Below are 23167 nucleotides of genomic sequence, written 5' to 3' on the forward strand. Positions count from 1 at the left end.
GCAGCCCATCGCCAGCAACGGATCAAAGCTGGTCAGAGAATGACTTTGACGAGATGAGAGAAGAAGGCTTCAGTCCATCAAACCTCTCAGAGCTAAAGGAGGAATTACGTACCCAGCGCAAAGAAACTAAAAATCTTGAAAAAAAAGTGGAAGAATTGACAGCTAGATTAATTAATGCAGAGAAGATCATAAACGAAATGACAGAGATGAAAACCATGACACGAGAAATACGTGACAAATGCACAAGCTTCAGTAACCGACTCGATCAACTGGAAGAAAGAGTATCAGCGATTGAGGATCAAATGAATGAAATGAAGCGAGAAGAGAAAACCAAAAGAAAAAAGACGAAAAAGAAATGAACAAAGCCTGCAAGAAGTATGGGATTATGTAAAAAGACCAAATCTACGTCTGATTGGGGTGCCTGAAAGTGAGGGGGAAAATGGAACCAAGTTGGAAAACACTCTTCAGGATATCATCCAGGAGACTTCCCCAACCTAGTAGGGCAGGCCAACATTCAAATTCAGGAAATACAGAGAACGCCACAAAGATACTCCTCCAGAAGAGCAACTCCAAGACACATAATTGCCAGATTCACCAAAGTTGAAATGAAGGAAAAAATCTTAAGGGCAGCCAGAGAGAAAGGTCGGGTTACCCACAAAGGGAAGCCCATCAGAATAACAGCAGACCTCTCGGCAGAAACTCTACAAGCCAGAAGAGAGTGGGGGCCAATATTCAACGTTCTTAAAGAAAAGAATTTTCAACCCAGAATTTCATATCCAGCCAAACTAAGCTTCATCAGTGAAGGAGAAATAAAATCCTTTACAGATAAGCAAATGCTTAGAGATTTTGTCACCACCAGGCCTGCCTTACAAGAGACCCTGAAGGAAGCCCTAAACATGGAAAGGAACAACCGGTACCAGCCATTGCAAAAACATGCCAAAATGTAAAGACCATCGAGGCTAGGAAGAAACTGCATCAACTAACGAGCAAAATAACCAGTTAATATCATAATGACAGGATCAAGTTCACACATAACAATATTAACCTTAAATGTAAATGGACTAAATGCTCCAATTAAAAGACACAGACTGGCAAACTGGATCAAGAGTCAAGACCCATCAGTCTGCTGTATTCAGGAGACCCATCTCACATGCAGAGACATACATAGGCTCAAAATAAAGGGATGGAGGAAGATCTACCAAGCAAATGGAGAACAAAAAAAAGCAGGGTTTGCAATCCTAGTCTCTGATAAAACAGACTTTAAACCATCAAAGATCAAAAGAGACAAAGAAGGCCATTACATAATGGTAAAGGGATCAATTCAACAGGAAGAGCTAACTCTCCTAAATATATATGCACCCAATACAGGAGCACCCAGATTCATAAAGCAAGTCCTTAGAGACCTACAAAGAGACTTAGACTCCCATACAATAATAATGGGAGACTTCAACACTCCACTGTCAACATTAGACAGATCAACGAGACAGAAAGTTAACAAGGATATCCAGGAATTAAACTCATCTCTGCACCAAGCGGACCTAATAGACATCTATAGAACTCTCCACCCCAAATCAACAGAATATACATTCTTCTCAGCACCACATCGCACTTATTCCAAAATTGACCACATAATTGGAAGTAAAGCACTCCTCAGCAAATGTACAAGAACAGAAATTATAACAAACTGTCTCTCAGACCACAGTGCAATCAAACTAGAACTCAGGACTAAGAAACTCAATCCAAACCGCTCAACTACATGGAAACTGAACAACCTGCTCCTGAATGACTACTGGTACATAACGAAATGAAAGCAGAAATAAAGATGTTCTTTGAAACCAATGAGAACAAAGATACAACATACCAGAATCTCTGGGACACATTGAAAGCAGTGTGTAGAGGGAAATTTATAGCACTAAATGCCCACAAGAGAAGCAGGAGAGATCTAAAATTGACACTCTAACATCACAATTAAAAGAACTAGAGAGGCAAGAGCAAACACATTCAAAAGCTAGCAGAAGGCAAGAAATAACTAAGATCAGAGCAGAACTGAAGGAGATAGAGACACAAAAAACCCTCCAAAAAATCAATGAATCCAGGAGTTGGTTTTTTGAAAAGATCAACAAAATTGACAGACCGCTAGCTAGACTAATAAAGAAGAAAAGAGAGAGGAATCAAATAGACGCAATAAAAAATGATAAAGGGGATATCACCACCGACCCCACAGAAATACAAACAACCATCAGAGAATACTATAAATGCCTCTACGCAAATCAACTAGAAAATCTAGAAGAAATGGATAATTTCCTGGACACTTACACTCTCCCAAGACTAAACCAGGAAGAAGTTGAATCCCTGAATAGACCAATAGCAGGCTCTGAAATTGAGGCAACAATTAATAGCCTACCCACCAAAAAAAGTCCAGGACCAGATGGATTCACAGCTGAATTCTACCAGAGGTACAAGGAGGAGCTGGTACCATTCCTTCTGAAACTATTCAATCAATAGAAAAAGAGGGAATCCTCCCTAACTCTTTTTATGAGGCCAACATCATCCTGATACCAAAGCCTGGCAGAGACACAACAAAAAGAGAGATTTTAGACCAATATCCCTGATGAACATCGATGCAAAAATCCTCAATAAAATACTGGCAAACCGGATTCAGCAGCACATCAAAAAGCTTATCCACCATGATCAAGTGGGCTTCATCCCTGGGATGCAAGGCTGGTTCAACATTCGCAAATCAATAAACGTAATCCAGCATATAAACAGAACCAAAGACAAGAACCACATGATTATCTCAATAGATGCAGAAAAGGCTTTTGACAAAATTCAACAGCCCTTTATGCTAAAAACGCTCAATAAATTTGGTATTGATGGAACGTACCTCAAAATAATAAGAGCTATTTATGACAAACCCACAGCCAATATCATACTGAATGGGCAAAAACTGGAAAAATTCCCTTTGAAAACTGGCACAAGACAGGGATGCCCTCTCTCACCACTCCTATTCAACATAGTGTTGGAAGTTCTGGCTAGGGCAATCAGGCAAGAGAAAGAAATCAAGGGTATCCAGTTAGGAAAAGAAGAAGTCAAATTGTCCCTGTTTGCAGATGACATGATTGTATATTTAGAAAACCCCATTGTCTCAGCCCAAAATCTCCTTAAGCTGATAAGCAACTTCAGCAAAGTCTCAGGATACAAAATTAATGTGCAAAAATCACAAGCATTCTTATACACCAGTAACAGACAAGCAGAGAGCCAAATCAGGAATCAACTTCCATTCACAATTGCTTCAAAGAGAATCAAATACCTAGGAATCCAGCTTACAAGGGATGTCAAGGACCTCTTCAAGGAGAACTACAAACCACTGCTCAGTGAAATCAAAGAGGACACAAACAAATGGAAGAACATACCATGCTCATGGATAGGAAGAATCAATATCGTGAAAATGGCCATACTGCCCAAGGTGATTTATAGATTCAATGCCATCCCCATCAAGCTACCAATGACTTTCTTCACAGAATTGGAAAAAACGGCTTTAAAGTTCATATGGAACCAAAAAAGAGCCCGCATTGCCAAGACAATCCTAAGTCAAAAGGACAAAGCTGGAGGCATCACGCTACCTGACTTCAAACTATACTACAAGGCTACAGTAACCAAAACAGCATGGTACTGGTACCACAACAGAGATATAGACCAATGGAACAGAACAGAGTCCTCAGAAATAATACCACACATCTACAGCCATCTGATCTTTGACAAACCTGAGAGAAACAAGAAATGGGGAAAGGATTCCCTATTTAATAAATGGTGCTGGGAAAATTGGCAAGCCATAAGTAGAAAGCTGAAACTGGATCCTTTCCTTACCCCTTATACGAAAATTAATTCAAGATGGATTAGAGACTTAAATGTTAGACCTAATACCATAAAAACCCTAGAAGAAAATCTAGGTAGTACCATTCAGGACATAGGCATGGGCAAGGACTTCATGTCTAAAACACCAAAAGCAACGGCAGCAAAAGCAAAATTGATACATGGGATCTAATTAAACTAAAGAGCTTTTGCACAGCTAAAGAAACTACCATCAGAGTGAACAGGCAACCTACAGAATGGGAAAAAATTTTTGCAACCTACTCATCTGACAAAGGGCTAATATCCAGAATCTACAAAGAACTCAAACAAATATACAAGAAAAAAACAAACAACCCCATCAAAAAGTGGGGAAAGGATATGAACAGACATTTCTCAAAAGAAGACATCCATACAGCCAACAGACACATGAAAAAATGCTCATCATCACTGGCCATCAGAGAAATGCAAATCAAAACCACAATGAGATACCATCTCACACCAGTTAGAATGGCAATCATTAAGAAGTCAGGAAACAACAGGTGTTGGAGAGGATGTGGAGAAATAGGAACACTTTTACACTGTTGGTGGGATTGTAAACTAGTTCAACCATTATGGAAAACAGTATGGCGATTCCTCAAGGATCTAGAACTAGAGGTACCATATGACCCAGCCATCCCACTACTGGGTATATACCCAAAGGATTATAAATTACTCTACTACAAAGACACATGCACACGTATGTTTATTGCGGCACTATTCACAATAGCAAAGACTTGGAATCAACCCAAATGTCCATCTGTGACAGACTGGATTAAGAAAATGTGGCACATATACACCATGGAATACTATGCAGCCATAAAAAAGGATGAGTTTGCGTCCTTTGTAGGGACATGGATGCAGCTGGAAACCATCATTCTTAGCAAACTATCACAAGAAGAGAAAACCAAACACCGCATGTTCTCACTCATAGGTGGGAACTGAACAATGAGATCACTTGGACTCGGGAAGGGGAACATCACACACTGGGGCCTATCATGGGGAGGGGGGAGGAGGGAGGGATTGCATTGGGGAGTTATACATGATATAAACGTCATGCACATGTACCCTAGAACTTAAAGTATAATAAAAAAAATAAAAAAAAAAAAAGAAAATGTGGTACACATACACCATGGAATACTATGCAGCCATAAAAAAGGATGAGTTTTATGTCCTTTGCAGAGACATGGATGAACTGGAAACCATCATTCTCAGCAAACTAACACAGGAACAGAAAACCAAACATCACATATTCTCACTCATAAGTGAGAGTTGAACAAGGAGAACACATGGACACAGGGAGGGGAACATCACACACCGGGGCCTGTTGGGGGGTGGGGGCTAGGGGAGGGATAGCATTAGGAGAAATGCCTAATGTAGATGAAGGGTTGATGGGTGCAGCAAACCACCATAACATGTATGTTATGGTGCACGTTCTGCACATGTATATATATAAAGTATATATATATATAAAAAAAGAAAATGTGGTACATACACACCATGGAATAGTACACAACCATAAAAAATAATGAAATAATGTCCTTTGTAGTGACATGGATGTAGCTGGAGGCCATGATCTTAAGTGAATTAACTCAGGAATGGAAAACCAAATACTGCATGTTCTAGTGGGAGCTAAACATTGGGTATTCATAGACATAAAGATGGCAACAATAGAAACTGGGGGCTATTAGAGGGGGGAAGTGGGGGAAAAGGTTGAAAAACTAACTGTTGAGTACTGTGCTCAGTACCTGGGTGATGGGATCAGTCACAGCCCAAACCTCAGCATCATGCAATATACCCAGGTAACAAACCTGCCCAGGTACTCCTAAATCTAAAGTAAAAAGTTCAAATTATTTTTTAATCACTAAAAAACTACAAATAGCAAATACCAAAATATATAACAGATATATAAGTGCTCCTTGGGATAAATATATGATAGACAATTAACTGTCATCATATCTCCATCTGTGTTTCCACTCACTTCTGTAGTGTACTCCTGTGGCTCACTAGTAATATAACCCTAGTAGTAACACAAATTCCAGGTTCAAAGGTAACCTAAGAAAATCTGTTTTCTTATTTCTTGAATATTCGTTATAAAAAGAACAATAAGCAATGTAAAATAAATTTTTTACAAAGACAGAAGACAAAGATGTTTGGATGGCTAGGAAAGAGAACAGATAGACTGTATCAAGCAAATACACACCAGTCCATCTCAGGCCTAGATGGTACCTATGGTGGAATAAGAATGTTAAATAAGATTAGGTCAGGTTAGTAGACAAAGACAAGGCAGAAGATTTTATGAGGTCTTCAAATATCCATATAATGTATTAAATCTATAAAACTATGTAAAGTCTTTATTGTGATTTATAACTAATTTGAGATTAAAATAAAACATATCATTCATATTTGATATTCTTGATATCCAATAAATTATGATAATTCTGAAGTTGGAAATACTGTTGGAAAACGACAGCAATACACTTCCTTGATGCAAGATTACCACAAAACTTCAATTTGTAAAAAAATGAATGTTTAACAGTATAATTAAATGTATAGCAGTATAATTCTGAAGTTTAAGTTGCAATAACTATATCTGGAACCCATGCCAAGAGGTCAGGGTAGGGGTGCTTAAAGAGAGAAAATAAAGGAAAATAATGAGAAAACTGAAATAATAAACAGTTTCTATTCACCTGCTAAACATACCAGATTACCACTAGAGAATATCTGAAAAGTGGCACTCAGATCCTATTCGACCCACATATTATTGACTCATATGGTGTTTTAATTAGTTAACAACTTTTTTTTTTTTTTCGAGACAGAGTCTTGCTCTGTTCCAGGCTGGCGCGATCTCAGCTCATTACAACCTCCACCTCCTGGGTTCATGCAAATCTCCTGTCTCAGCCTCTCAAGTAGCTGGGACTACAGCCACGTGCCACCACGCCTGGCTAATTTTTGTATTTTTAGTAGAGATAGGGTTTCGCTATGTTGGCCAAACCAGTCTCGAGCTCCTGATCTCAGGTGATCCGCCCGCCTTGGCCTCCCAAAGTGCTGGGATTGCAGACGTGAGCCACCATGCCCAGCCTCTCTGTTCCTTTATTTATCATCCTAGAATCACATAGGGACAGCTAAGTAGTTGCCCCCAGAAACAGGTAAGAACAATTCATTAATTAAATTAACTCCAAGGCCAATCTGTGCTCTAGGCTGAAGGTGAATCTGTTTCTCAACTCAAATTATACACAGCCATCTTGTCTAATACTTTTGGGAAAGGATTCACCATTCTAGATGCCATTAAGAACATTCCTTTTTCTTGGGAGGAGGCCAAAATATCAACATTAGCAAGATTGAAAAAAGTTGATTTGAACCTTCATGGATGATTTGAAAGGGTTCGAGACTTTAGTGGTGCAAGTACATAACTACAGATGTGGTGGAAATAGCAAGAAAACTAGAATTAGAAGTGGAACCTGAAGGTGTAGTTGAATTGCTGCAATGTCATGCCAAAACTTGAACAAATGAGGAGTTGTTTCTTATGGATGGGCATAGAAAACGGTTTCTTGAGATAGAATCTACCCCGGTGAAGATTCTGTGAACATTGTTGTAATGACAACAAAGGATTTGGAATATTCCATAAACATAATTGATAAAGTAGTGGCAGGGTCGGAGAGGATTGACTCCAATTTTTTTTTTTTTTTTTTTTTGAGACCAAGTCTCGCTCTGTCATCAGGCTGGAGTGCAGTGGCACAATCTTGGCTCACTGCACCCTCTGCCTCCCGGGTTCAAGCGATTCTCCTGCCTCAGCCTCCTGAGTAGCTAGGACTACAGGCATGCGCCACCATGCCCAACTAATTTTTGTATTTTTGGTAGAGACAGGTTTCACCACGTTGGCCAGGATGGTCTCGATCTCTTGACCTCATGATCTGCCTGCCTTGGCCTTCTCAAAGTGCTAGGATTACAGGCGTGAGCCACGCTCCCAGCCTTGACTCCAATTTTGAAAGTTCTACTCTGGGTGAATGCTGTCAAACAGCACATGCTACAGAGAAATCTTTTGTGAAAAGGAAAGTCAGTTAGTGTGGCAAACTTCATTGTTGCCTTAGTTTAAGAAATTTTCACAGCCACACCAACCTTTAGCAACCACCACTCTGACAGTCAGCAGCTGTCAACATTGAGACAAGACCCCCTAGCTGGGTACAGTGGCTTACACCTGTAATTCCAGCACTTTGGGAGGCCAGTGTGGGAGGATTACTTGAGCCCAAGAGTTCAAGATCAGCCTGGGCAACACAGCAAAACTTTGTCTCTCCTAAAAATAAAAATAAAAATAAAAGCCTGGCACAGTGGTATGCACCTGTAGTCTCAGCTACTTGAGAGGCTGGTGGGAGGATTGCTTGGGCCCAGGAGTTGGAGGCTGCAGTGAGCTATGATTATGGAACTGCATTCCAGCCTGGGCTACAGAGGAAGACCATGTCTCAAAAAGAAAAAAAACAAAGACACCCGACCCTTAGCAAAAAGTTTATGACTTGCTAAAGGCTCAGATGATCATTAGCATTTTTGGGCAATAAAGTATTTTAAAATTAAAGTATGTACTTGTTTGTTTAGACATAATGCTATTGTGCACAATACACTGCAGTATAGTGTAAATATAATTTTATATGTACTGAGAAATCAAAACATTTGCGTGACTCACTTTAACGTACTTACTTTATTGTGATGGTCCAGAACTGAACCCACAATACCTCTGAAGTATTCCTGTAACAGCTTTATCAAGATACATTTCACATACCATACAATTGACTCATTTAAAGTACACCATTCCATGGTTTTTAGTATAAGCCCAGAGTTGTGCAGTCATCACCACAAACCATTTTAGAAAACTTTTACCATCCCCAAAAGAAATCCCGTACCCGTTAGTAGTCACTCCCTCTTTTACTCAGCTCTGGAACCACTGTTCTCTCTCTATAGATTTGCCTTTTCTGGACATTTTATATAAATGAAATCATATAATATGTGGCCTTTTGTGATGCTTCTTTCACTTAGCATGTTTTCAAGATTCATCTATTTCGTAGAATATGCATATCTTATGTGAACTATTGTTCAAGTCTTTTGCCAAATTTTTAATTGGGTTCCTTTTTAAATATAGAGTTATAAGAGTTCTTTATATATTTTGGATACAGTCCTTTGTCAGTTATAGTATTGCAAGTATTTTTTTCCACTGTGGCTTACCTGGTAGGTAAGTGTCTGACACATGGAGTAACTGTTACCTCCAAGGCTCTGACTCATAAGCCTATCAACAAAAGGGCTTTACTGGAATTTCTTCTTTGCTTGGTAAACTAGCTCCTACAGTATGAAAAAGGGTGCTAAATTTTGATCCTTTTAAAAAATTTGTTTTATTCAGACCAAAAATTGATTTTCAAAGCAGTAAACAAAGTACTCGTAAAGATCAAATTACACTAATAAGAAATCACAACTAAAAGTTATTCAAATACCTAATAGAACACTCGTTTAGGTGTGGAGGTTATTTGTGTATTTTTTATTTTCTGTTTTCAGCATGTTTAGAACATAAAAGTCATTCTTCACCTATTGCACTTATTGATGAAAAATCTACAAATGATCGTTTATCACTTCCACAAAAGAGTCCATCTCTGGCAAAAGAAGTACCAGATCTGTGTTTTTCTGATGAATATTTCTCTGATAAAAGAGCAGCAAAAGAAGAAAAACCAAAGAATGACCAAGAACCAGTAAATAGAATAATCCAAAAGAAAGAAAATGAAGATCACTTTGAACTTGATTGCACAGGACCATCTATTAAATCATCTTCCTCTTCAATAATTAAAAAAACATCTTTTGAACATGGTAAAAAACAAGAGAATGATTTGGACCTTTTGAGCGACTTTATTATGCTGCGAAATAAATATAAGACTTGCACCTCAAAGACTGAAGTCACAAACAGTGATGAAAAACATGGTAGGTAATTTAATAATATTTTGCCATAGATACGGTAGGCTCAAAGACTAAGTACATAATTTCTTATAGAAGGCCAGGAGATAAAGTTCTTCTAGATAAAATTATATTATTTTTCATAGTCAAGGAAAATATTGATTCTTGATACTTCTTATATACAGATAGATATGGATATATAGGCATGATTTAGATACAGATATGTATTTTTCAAAAAATCTAAAAATGCATTTGAATTTGTAACAAAAGCCACTATTTGTAAAACTTGCTTTCTACCACATGGCCTTAGAAATTCATAGTATTTCTAACTTTTGTTGGTCAATTCTGCCATTCTTTTTTCTCTTTCAGCTATCAGTCCTGTCTCAGTATTTTAAATTATATTTTTATGTGTACTTGAAAGAAAATTTTCTCTGCTCATTTGTGTATTACTCTTTCTAACATTACCTAACAGTTTCTGTTTGAGTTGTAACTGTCTTATATTCACTGCTTACAGCCACATCAAAAGTAATATAATATGTCATGTCATTTTACTTCCCATAAAAATAAAATAGGCATTCCAGAAAAAGTTTGACATAGGTTGCCCTGATGAAATAAATACCACAATATATTTATTTATTTATTGGCTGCTATTGTTTATTCCTAAATTTCAGTACACATTGATGCAACCTAATGACTAGGGACATTGGAAACTTTCGATATTTATAGATTGTTACACTCAGAAACACCAGAAATATTTTCTAATGATCAATTTGTTTGATAAATCCTATTCTTTCTTTCTTCATAAGGTTAATAATATTATCATAAATACAGGTATCTTTATGCTTTATAAAGCACTTTTACATGTATTGTCATATTTGATCTGTTTAGAAACTTTGTTGAGGAATCAAAGTAGGTAGTATTACCCCATTTCACAGTTAAAGAATACAAAAATATTTATGTGACTCAGAGACAGTTAGGTCTTACTGTCTCATATACTATTAATAGACACAAGATCTTCAGTTCTTAATGTCATGATGGTTATATTTATTTTTCCAAAAGATGTGACAACCTTTTATAAATCTGCTTAAAGTAATATTACTGGGGCTCACACCTCTAATCCCAGAACTTTGGAAGGCTGAGGCAGGAGGATTGTTTGAGGCCAAGAGTTTGACACCAACCTGAGCAACATAATGAGACCCCATCTCTAAAATTAGCCAAGTGTGGCGGCACACACATGTGATCTCAGCTACTCAGGAGGCTGAGGTGGGCAGATGCCTTAGCCCAGGAGTTTGAGGTTACGGTGAGCTGTCATTTTTAAAAAAGTAATATTACTGTGTCAATCAGTGCATTTTTCATGGTAAAAATGCAGAATAATATTTAAAGATTTCAGAATTCTGTGATCTTTTCTATTTCTACATATTCAACTTAAAGTTTCTTTTTATGTAATAGTTTGGCCACCTTATAACTTACCTTACCAGATGACAATTCTATATGTAACTGAGCTTTTTCTAACCAATATTTGGACCATAATTGAAGCATCACTTCTGCATAAAAATAAGCAAAATGTAAATAATTATTGTATAAATGTGATACAGAAATAGGAAGTTTTCAAAGATTTGATATTCTCAGATTTGTTCATGTTTTCTGATCCTATTTATATTTGGTGCAAAAAAGGAATCCACACCAAAATTAACACTGACATCTTTTTCTGGTTGCCATAGTGGTGATAATGGCTTATGATAGGGTATATTATCAACAGAAAGTGAGGGAAAGCAGCAAGAAAGGAGGACAATGTAAAAAAGAATAAAAATAGGAAAGATCACAAAATTCTGAAATCTTTAAATATTATTTTATCTTGTCTTATTTAAAAAATTAGCCATTCATTTACTAAACAATTAAAGGAACATGAATGTTATGGGGGGAATGTTTCTGTACTCCTGATGTTTCCTCAATTAAGTGTTAAGTTCCTGGCCTCTTTGCCTTTTTATACATCTCTCTAGAGGGGACAGAAAGAATGATCTGAATTGTAAAGTCCAAATAATAAATTGGACATAAGTTGTGGGAATGGTTGCCCAGGAAGAACAGGAATTCTCCTTGGTTTTTCTATGTCATGACTCTCTCCTGGGCAGTGCCCCTGACCTCCCCCACCCTCCCTGGACCCAGTGGGGTATCCTATCCCAGTCCAGCATACCCTAGGACTGGGTGGGTAACTCTGTCTAATTCTGGTGTTTAGTTAGCAAGCTCATTTGACTCTAAAACTAAATTCTATTCCCCAACTTAGCCTTTAATAGTAATAGAAGTAATATTTTGGTGTATACTTTACTTTTTGTCTTATTTTACAGTTAATTCAGGGGCAAGAAATATTATAAATTCTTAGACCTCCTCAAAAAGTTTAATAATTAATATTATTTGATCATATCTATTCTAATTGTTTATGGTTAATTGAAAGTATTACTTGAAAATATCATTATTAATCTAGTTTAGAATATTGTCCATTATTATATTTTTAACCATGTATTTAAAGATGTTAATGTGTTTCTGGAATTGTTTTGTAATCATATTACTGATGGATAATACTACTATATGGTTAAAATAACTAGATTTTTATGTGTTTGTATGTAAATCCTCTGTAATACTTAGGAAAGAAGAAATCCTCTATAATACCTAGGACAGAAAGAAAACTAACGTTTATTAGATACTTTGTGCCTGGCACTAAATTACATATTAGAGATAAATATGATGCTGTTGCTGACCTTGAGAAGCTCACAGTATAATAGAGCAGGTCAGATATGCAGATAGATCATTTCAATTCAATGTGGCGAGTACCAGTAAAGAAGTCTTCACAGAGTGCTAAAGAAACAAAGGGAGGAGCCCTTTGCTGGCCTGGAAGTAGGGTGGGCAGTTACATATGACTTTTTATAGAAGATGCCTGAGACCTGCAGGGTACAGCAATAAGACTAGGCCCAGGTCAGGCGTGGTAGCTCATGCCTATAATCCCACCACTTTGGGTAGGCAGATCCCTTGAGCCCAGGAGTTTGAGACCATCCTGGACAACACAGGGAGACCCTATCTCTGTAATAATAATAATAATAATAAATTTAAAAAATAAATTAGCCCAGGATGGTGGTGCATGCCTGTGCTCCCAGCTACTTCGGAGGCTGAGGTGGGAGGATTGCTTGAGCCCAAGAGGTCAAGGCTGTAGTGAGCCCTGATCATACCAATGCACCCCAGCCTGGGCGACAGAGGGAGATCCTGTCTTAAAAAAAAGAAAAGAAAAAGAATTGGCCTGGTTAAAAAAAGATGGAAATAGGGAAGGTTTGGGGCAGAGGAGAGGGTTAGTAGTAGAAGAAAAGGTATGTGGAGAGTCACAGAGAAATTAAATAGAATGGTACATACCTTCTGTGTCAGAAACTGCACTTGGTATTTAAAGCAGATATATTTATCCATATTTTACATATGAGGAAATTGAGTCAGAACTGAGCTCAAAATGCTGATCTGATATCAAAGTTTTTTTCCATTTTTACCATTCATCTTCCTACCTAGCAGTGTTAGGTTCATTGATCTGAATAGTTGTTCACTTTAATACTGATGTGTTTCAATGAAGAAATTTAACAACTGTGATCATATTTTAAAAATTAAGGTAAAACAACATTAAGTTCCTCTTGAACAACAAAAATTTGTATTTTTTATTGGAATTTCAAGATAAAGAAGCATGTTCTTTGACATTTCAAGAAGAAAGTCCTATTGTTCATGTTAGTAAAACCCTGGAGGAAATAAATCAGGAAAGGGGAACAGATAATGTCATTGAAATTCAAGCGTCAGGTATGTTATATGCTTTTAAAATGCATTCAGATTTGCTTAGTTTGAAAGCCCTTTCCTAGATAGCTAGGACATACCTCATTTTCCATGTCACTTTCTTCACTTGTTTCAGGTATTTCTTCATTCCACTCCTACTTTCAAGTTATATCCCGACCTAGAATGTCCTGTTCACTGCCCCTGCCTCTCCCCATTGCCTTACCCAAGCGACTCAGTGTTATTTCTTCTTTCATTTAAACTGCTGCTGCTTCCCTTTATCAATCAAAACAATTGTACCTCCTCGGACTCTTCTGCCCAGTCTGGAAAATGAACTGCTAATCATGCTCTCTCTCTTCTCTTACCTGCTATCAGAGTGATGTAAATAAGTTACTATTGATTCCTATATTGATTTTTTTGTTATGCTATAAAGAAGAGTATTCTTTGACTCCTAAAGAACAGCCTGCTTAAGAACATCAGATTCATTTTTAAAATCAATAAGGAAATATGACCCAGGTTCTCAAATATCTTTTCATTCTTTTGGTCTCTAGATGATTATGCAAATCTTTAAATAATGTTATTCTAGTGATAACTGGAAAAAATTTTTCATTGTTTGGCTTAAGATTGTATGCTAATAGTGGAGAATGGCAAAGAAAAAAATGCAGTTCTCTTTATATGGGTCTTTATATTTGCTATGTCAAGTTAATTATGGAATAAACTCTCTCTAATAAATAATATAGGATGGGCGCAGTGGCTCACGTCTGTAATTCCAACACTTTGGGAGGCCAAGGTGGGCAGATCATGAGGTCAAGAGATAGAGACCATCCTGGACAATATGGTGAAACCCCATCGCTACTAAAAATGCAAAAATTAGCTGGGCGTGGTGGTGCCTGCCTATAGTCCCAGCTACTCAGGAGGCTGAAGCAGGAGAATAGCTTGAACCCGGGAGGTGGAGGTTGCAGTGAGCCGAGATGGCGCCTCTATACTCCAGCCTGGTGACAGAGCAAGACTCTGTCTCAATAAATAAATAAATAAATAATATAGCCATAAAATTATATAATTCCATGATTGTTTTTATTAGTTTATTTAGAATAAATATCTTAAAATAAGTTTTCATACAATCTCATTATTTTTAACTCAGAAAATAATTCAGATAGAAGTTCAGATTTCCATGAAATAACATTTAATTGGTTTATCAAAATTAGCATACCATCTTTATTAAAACACTGCCATTAATGCTTTTACTTTTGCAGATAGCCAGTGCCAAGCATTTTGCCTCCTCGAAGCAGCAGCTTCTCCTATCTTAAAAAATCTTGTATCCTCCTGTACTCTCCCTACTGCTAAGTGGAAATTTGCCACTGTTATTTTTGACCAAACAAGGTTTCTCTTAAAGGAACAAGAAAAAGTAGTAAGTGATGCTGTTCACCAAGGTGAGTGCAAATAAAAGTCACGTTATTTAAAAAGATGTTTAGAAATTATTGTATCAAATTAGTACAATTGGGTATAAAAGGTTCAGAAATTAGTCATAGATGATGGCATGACTGTAATTCAGCTTATGATACCCAGCCAAACCAATACTGGAGGATCAGCTAAGCAGAGAAAAAGATAAGAAATATCATCTGGCATTACTTCTTAGTGAAGCTCCTAATTGACATATATTACTTGACAGATTCCTATTGTAGAAACTAACTTTATTATTGTCAGCATATGAACCACTCAGTCTCCTCCTAAAAAAGGAGGTCAAAAACTAGATTAATTAAAGTCAATCCTAGACTTTTTATTCTGCCAAGATGGAGTAACAGGGACTAGATTTACCCTCCTACCAGAAATAACAACAAAAAATACAAAGACAAAATACCTAAAACCAGTTTTTAAGACCCTGGACATCAGGCAATGAAGAACAGTGGTTCCTGACAGAGACGAAATGAGTGAAATGAGCCCTACCATTACCCAAGCTACCTGTATTGAAAGAATTGCCAGGCCATGGTGTAGGGAGAGTTACCTGAGGCAGAGCCTAGTGGACAATTTAAGTTGAGGAGACAGGAGGTAAGAGTCCAGGGAGACCAAGACAGATAAGAGTTCAAAATAGAATGTTAGAGAGCAGAGAGCTTCACACAGAGAGTATAGAATTGTGCAGAGCCTCTCCCTCGAGTATTCAGCAGATGATTGATCAAAGATATATGTGAGGTGGCCAGGCGCAGTGACTCATGCCTGTAATCCCAGCACTTTGGGAGGCCGAGGCAGGCGGATCATCTGAGGTCAGGAGTTCGAGACCAGCCTGACCAACATGGTGAAACCCCGTCTCTACTAAAAATACAATAATTAGCCTGGTGTGGTGGCGGGCACCTGTAATCCTGGCTACTTGGAAGGCTGAGGCAGGAGAATCACTTGAACCTGGAAGGCAGAGGTTGCAATGAGCTAAGGTCACACCACTGCATTCCAGCCTGGGCGACAGAGTGAGACTCCATCTCAAAACAAAAACAAAAACAAACAAACAAAGAATATATGTGAGGAAACTACCCGGAGTTGGAGAAACAAACCATCTGAAAGGACTAGAGGGACTACTATGCTGCATTCACACAGGGCAGGAATAATGGCTGTTCCCACCAGCTAGACTAGAAAAACTCATAATTCATAGAGGATTAAGGAAAGTATTCAGAAAAATCTCGTCTCAGTAGTAGGGGATAATTATCCCTAGACTTAGCACTGCTCTGAACCTGCCTAACAAATCACAAAGCAACACCCCAAGGATCAAACTACTTCCAAGGAACTTAGCTGCATCCCATCATAAAGCACAAGAGGATTGATATGAATACAAGAATACCCAACAAGGTAACAGTCATAATGTCTGGCATCCAATAAGATCATGAAGTATACAAAGAGGCAGGAAAGTACAACCCATAATGAGAATAATAAATCAAAACAAACCCAGAATCAACAAAGACATTAGAATGACCAGAAAAGGACACTGAAACTTCTTATTACTGTTTTCTGTATGCTTGAAAAGTTAAAGACTTTTAAAAAGACCTAGATCAAACTTCTACAGATTAAACTACAATGCATGAGATGAAAAATATAGTGGATGCGATTAATGGCAGATTAAATATTGCAGAAGAAAAAATTAGTTAACTTGAAAGCATAGCAATAGAAACAGTCACTCTGCAGAAACTGTAAAGCATGAAAGAACAAAAAAGAAACGAAAAGAGCATCAGTAGGCTGTGGAACAACTTAAAGTAGCCTAACATACTGTAATTAGCATTCTCAAAAGAGAGGAGAAAAGAGAGTAAATGGAAAAAATATTTGAAGAAATAATGACTGAAATCTTTCTAAACGTAATGAAAACTACAAACCCACAGATGCAAACATCTCAATGAACACTTAATACAAGAGACACAAAGAAGGTTCACATAATCAAATTACTCAAAACCAATAATAAAAAGAGAACTGTAGGAGGAACCAGAGGAAAAAAACACATGCCACATGCAGGGAACAAAGATAAGGGTGACATGAGAGTTTTTGACATAAATAATATAAATGAAAAGACAATGAGTAACATTTTGAAAACTCTGAAAGCAAAAAACATCAACTTATTTTTCTATATTAGACAAAATGAGGACTTCTCTTGGAGCTCTTTCTGTCCACATGGTGGTAATCACTTGTGGCCTTGGGCTGCTTTAGTGTAGGCCAGTAAATACCAGAAGCAGAAAAAATAGGAAACTCACCACTTGTTTGGTGGCATTTTGAAATCTGATCTCCTTCCCCAGTCCACTTGTTACCATTTACCTTTCAGAGTTTTCAGACAGCTATTTCATGTATTCTGTTTTCTGTTTATAGTTGTATTCAATGGAAGAGACAGGGTGAAGTGTACTTACTCCATCTTACCTGGAATCTACTTAATTTATTTTTAAAGTCTGTTTTCTAAATTCATTAAACTTAGATGTCCTATATAGTTTTTAAAGGTGAACTATCTTTTACAAATGAAAAGAAAGTTGAATCTAATCTTATTCCATATAGAGTGCCCAGTCTTTGAGGGGAGCAACATTTTAGTCACCAAAACCTTGAGGTCACAGTAGTATTACTTAGATAGAATACCTGATCTGAGAGGAAGGTGTTAATCCATAATTTACTACTTGAAATACCTGAGCCACAGAAAGGCATCAAGATCAACACTTTGGGGAGCTGGCATTCTGGCAATGATTCTACTGGATAGAAAAGAACAATTGTCAGCAAACTGGCCTTTATGAAAGAAGACAAGACTTACATAAAATAAAAACTCGTCTTCTGGATATAGTTTCAGTCCTGTAATTCTCAGGTTTTAAATTAGCTGAATATGGGTTGAGCTTCTAAAGGCTTTGAACATCATTGAGCAGAACGATGATTATTATAAAATATACAGCATAAGTATGTATGAAGTATAATGGAAGACAAAAAAGGGACATGGTTTTGGGTATCCAATTGGAACAATATTGCATTAATCCCAAACAAGTGAATAGTTGTTATATTTAATATTCTTTCATTGGCCCTGGAATTGACATAAAACTAAGCCTACAAGTAACGACTAAGTAAACCTAGATTAAAAGAAGTCAGACCATTTCCCAAACTAGTTTCCTAGTCTGTACTCCATTTTCCAAGCATTTTTGCATTTCCAGTTCCCCAAATACGTTTTCTCTGCTTATTCTCATCTCTTGCAGGTCATGATTGACTTGTTCCCACAAGTCCTTCTAGGGGCTGCATATACTACCCATAATTGGCTTTCCTGTTGCCTCTTAATTCCCTACTACATATTTGCCTTGATCTTCATTGAATAGATCATCAATTTGCAAACTTTTTAGCAGAATTCTTTGTTCAAATAAATATTTCATGAGATCCCAATACATGAAAAAGAAAAGTAGAGCTTCTCTGGTTAAATTGGGGCAGGGAGTCTAGAATCCCATCTTCTTGGTCTCACTTTTATATGCAAAAAAATCCAATCTATCGGCCGGGCGCGGTGGCTCAAGCCTGTAATCCTAGCACTTTGGGAGGCCGAGACGGGCGGATCACGAGGTCAGGAGATCGAGACCATCCTGACTAACACGGTGAAACCCCGTCTCTACTAAAAACTACAAAAAACTAGCCGGGCGAGGTGGCGGCGCCTGTAGTCCCAGCTACTCGGGAGGCTGAGGCAGGAGAATGGCGTGAACCCGGGAGGCGGAGCTTGCAGTGAGCTGAGATCCGGCCACAGCACTCCAGCCTGGGTGACAGCGCGAGACTCCGTCTCAAAAAAAAAAAAAAAAAAAAAAAAAAAAAAAAAAAAAAAAAAAAAATCCAATCTATCATCCAAAAAGCTCTGGAACTAAATGGAACACAAGTAGGCAATTAGCCTGTCCCTGTGAGTTTATCTTTTGTTTGAGTTATAACTTTAAATGAATATTCGTAGGTGTCTACCTCCATTTCAAGGTATTTATTCATGTTATGATCCTCTACTTTTATCTTAACTAGTTGGCAAGTTATGAATTTATTTTTATTCTTGTTTCATATCTGGGAATCGTTGACTCTTTTTCCCAATAGGAGTAGAAATAACTGAATATTCTTTGGAAGCAACAAGGGCATGAATTCTCAGGTTAGCTGAGTTTAAATGACAGCTCTACCATTTACTCACTAACTGACCTTGGACAGTTACTTAACCTCATTAGTACTATTTCCTTTTTCATAAAATTTGGATCATAATAAACTTGTCTGATAGGATTATTGTTATGGATTCAATGAAATAGGCAACTTATATACAGCCTGGCATATAGTAAGCACTCAATAATAAATGTTAGCTCCCATTATTAGGCAGATTCTGATACATATTCTAAAACTATAATATATAGTCTATGTTTTAAAATATATTTTTGCTTACTTAGGTACAATTGATGAAAGAGAAATGACTTTCAAGCATGCCGCTCTCTTACATCTTCTGGTAACAGTTAGAGATGTCCTTTTAACATGCAGCTTGGACACAGCATTGGGTTAGTGGAGAATATTTTATTTCCCCTTTTCTTCCTATTAAATATTTCATCTGAAATAACTTACTTTTCTGAAAAAGATGCACCTTATAAGAAATGATGTAACCTTCTTTTCTATTATAGTAAGCATTACATACATTTTGACATAATTCTAATGAGATATATACATTTTATTCTGCTTGTATTCATTTAAAGAAATTGTCCTTAACACTGTCATCACCTAGAAAAATAGGTTTAGGATTCTCTAATCTAGCAGATTTCATTGTATAATCATTATCATGCGTGACTTTTTAATGTAAGATTTGACATTTTGCCATAAACATTTTGGGTCCTTATTGCATGTTTGTGGCTTTGAATCTTTGCTATGTAAAATATAACTATAAGGAGTAAGATCTTTTGCAATTTCTTTTTTAGTCATGTCTATATTAGTGTATGAATTACTTGGGTAATAAAAATCAAACTATTTTGAACATATTGTAAATTTCTAAGATTTTGGATTTTTTTAATAACCTATCAAAATTAAAATGTCTGTCTTACTACATTACTGCTTTAGGCCCCTTATTGAAGGACTATTTAGACTTTTTTTTTTTTTTGAGACAGAGTTTTGCTTTGTTACCCAGGTAGGTGTGCAGAGGTGTGATCTCACTGCAACCTGTAACCTCTGCCTCCTGGGTTCAAGCCATTCTCCTGCCTCAGCCCTCTAAGAAGCTGGAATTACAGGCGCCTGCCACCACACCTAGTTAATTTTGTAGTTTTAGTAGAGACAGGGTTTCACCACGTTGGCCAGGCTGGTCTCGAACTCCTGACCTCAGGTGATCCACCCGCCTCCTTGGCTTCCCAAAGGGCTGAGATCACAAGCATGAGCCACCACACCCAGCCTAGACTTGTTTAATAATGGTATGTTTATGGAATTAGGTTTTATAATTTAGAGTTCCTAGAACCTATTTCAAACATAAAGTAAAAATAAATTTCCTCTGATCTAAGACCCAGACATTTTGTCTTATTTATGATCCAGACATAAATATTATTTTTCTAATCCAAGGTTTGGTAACTATTGAGCAGCAGTGAATCATAAATGTACTCCATGTAAAGAAGTGGGATCTCAGATATTCTAGATTCTGAAATTCTGTTTTAATATCATGAGTAGTAACCAATCTCACTGTTTGTAGAGCTAGCAATCTTTTATAGAAGCTGAGAAGCACAATGAAGTCAGGTGACTAAATAAAAGGGCATGTGACACTACACGCTTATGCTTGTTTCAGGTACTGTAAAGTAGGGTTGTTAGTCCCCAATCCTTACTTGTCTGAGGATGGAGATAAGACAACCTGGTCCAGTATTAACACTCAAGTGGTCTAACTGAAGGAAAAAAAGAACAGCACCATGTTGGGCTTTCTAAAGGTAGCTGTAGTTTAGTAATAATATTTGGCCAAGTGCATAATCTAGCCAAGTACAGTATGCTCAATACTTACCAAAGCCTTGGATTAAATAAATAATATTTATGGGCTGGGCACCATGACTCACGCCTGTAATCCCAGCACTTTGAGAGACTGAGGTGGGCAGATCACCTGAGGTTGGGAGTTCAAGACCAGCCTGGCCAACATGGTGAAACCCTGCCTCTACTAAAAATACAAAAATTAGCCTGGTGTGATGGTGCGCACCTGTAGTCCCAGCTACGCAGGAGGCTGAGGCAGGAGAATCACTTGAACCCACCAGGCGGAGGTTGCAGTGAGCCAAGATCATGCCATTGCACTCCAGCCTGGGCAAAAAGAATGAAACTCCGTCTCAAAAAAAAAAAAAAAAAAAAGAAAGAAAGAAAGAAAGAAAAGAAATAATATTTATGGAGGTTGGCTTAAACAATATTTATCTTTAAGTAGTGTAGTCTATAATTTACCCTAGTTAAGTGAGACCACTGAGAGCTTTATACTTGGACAGAATTCTTTCTGTTCCTCTAAGAAATGCATTTACTAAATCATACTTTGGCATTACTATGTATCTACCTTAAGGAATACTATAAAAGTAAGATTCTTGTTGGAAAACTAACTTCTTAATCTCCAGGTATCAAGCCATATGAATAATCTAGTTGCTTCGGACATTTTTAGTAGAGGGCTTTCTCATTCCTCTATACCTCTTTTTTTTTTTTTTTTTTTTTGAGGCGGAGTCTCGCTCTGTCGCCTGGACTGGAGTACAGTGGCCGGATCTCAGCTCACTGCAAGCTCCACCTCTCGGGTTCCCGCCATTCTCCTGCCTCAGCCTCCTGAGTAGCTGGGACTACAGGCGCCCGCCACCTCGCCCGGCTAGTTTTTGTATTTTTAGTAGAGACGGGGTTTCACCGTGTTAGCTAGGATGGTCTCGATCTCCTGACCTCGTGATCCGCCCGTCTCGGCCTCCCAAAGTGCTAGGATTACAGGCTTGAGCCACCGCGCCCGGCCTCCTCTATACCTCTTGAAAGCCAAGATCAAGTTAGGTTGTCCTTTCTCTCTGTATAATGGCAGAGGAAAAAAAAATCCATGGAGGTCTGGCTGCCTGCCCTGCCCACTCCCAGAATTCTGTGTTTTCTCCTAGCTTCCAGTTTGCTCCGTCTCCCAACCTGGCAAGGTAGTGAATTTTAGGTTCAAATAATAGAGTTTCTCTTCTGGGCTTTAACCCAGAAATAAATTCAGTATTTATTATGGAATGTGATAGGTATTACAACAGAGATATATGGTAGTGGCACAAAGGATGGAGACTACTATCCTTAAGATGAATATGTTTTAAAAAAAAAAAGTAGAAGTTTGCCAAGTAGATACAGTATAAAAGAGTATTCTAGGCAGAATTAAAAGCCCAGAGGAATGGACCAGTGGAAATATTGCCAACAGTTCCATGCGGTTAGATTGAAGAGGACAAGGTAGAGGGCAAACAGGAGCTAAGCCTGGAGAAATAAGAAAAGACCAAATCACGGAGAGCCCTCTAAGCTACACAAAAGAATTTCAGGGATGCTACTGGATTACATTTATTTTTCAAAAGGTTAATTCTGATGGCAATATGGAGAATCAGGGGGAGGTCTGAAGATGAGGAGGCAGAAAGAACATAAGTCAGTCTCTAAGTTGCCCATCAGTCTAGCAATTTTAATATAAAAATAGAATTAATATGCACGCATACGTAAAACTTGTACATAGACATTAAATTTTTAAAATTTATTATTTCATTTGTTACCCAAATATTCATTAAACACCTGATCTATGTAAGTTACCATGCCAGGTGCTCTAGTGCAGTAATTCACAAAATTCTATGCAGCAGAATCACATGGAGAGAAATCATTAGGACACAATCTAGAGGTACTGAATGTGAATCTTCACGGATGAATCTATGTTTAAAAATGCCCTTAGTGAGCCTGAATTAGGCACTGCTGTTTTAGCAGCCATATGAATTAAATATGTACAAATATCCCATGTTCTACCCTGAAAGAGCTTATAGGCTAAGTGATATACATAAATAAGCAGATATCAAGTACAAAAGTTGTAGAGATAAAATGCCAAGAAAATTCCACTTAAGTAGCCTTTCAACAGGACTTCCATGTAAATATAGATCCTGGG

The 23167-nt window shown here is 37.5% G+C and overlaps 1 protein-coding gene across 3 annotated transcripts in view; it reads left to right on the plus strand.

Moving 5' to 3' along the window:
• SHOC1 (shortage in chiasmata 1) overlaps window positions 1-23167 on the plus strand; it is a 131717-nt gene that overhangs the window by 79944 nt on the left and 28606 nt on the right. For 2 of the 3 annotated variants that reach the window (XM_033237821.1, XM_033237822.1), the window contains 4 exons: window positions 9427-9843; window positions 13519-13638; window positions 14862-15038; window positions 19494-19598. In XM_033237821.1, coding sequence (XP_033093712.1) covers window positions 9427-9843; window positions 13519-13638; window positions 14862-15038; window positions 19494-19598 — 819 coding nt within the window. The remainder of the gene's footprint in view (window positions 1-9426; window positions 9844-13518; window positions 13639-14861; window positions 15039-19493; window positions 19599-23167) is intronic. The other variant, XM_033237820.1, reaches the window with a different exon arrangement.

The sequence above is a fragment of the Trachypithecus francoisi genome, unplaced genomic scaffold, assembly GCF_009764315.1.
Source record: "Trachypithecus francoisi isolate TF-2019V2 unplaced genomic scaffold, Tfra_2.0 Lachesis_group16, whole genome shotgun sequence".
In the NCBI taxonomy this organism is placed as follows: Eukaryota; Metazoa; Chordata; class Mammalia; order Primates; family Cercopithecidae; genus Trachypithecus; species Trachypithecus francoisi.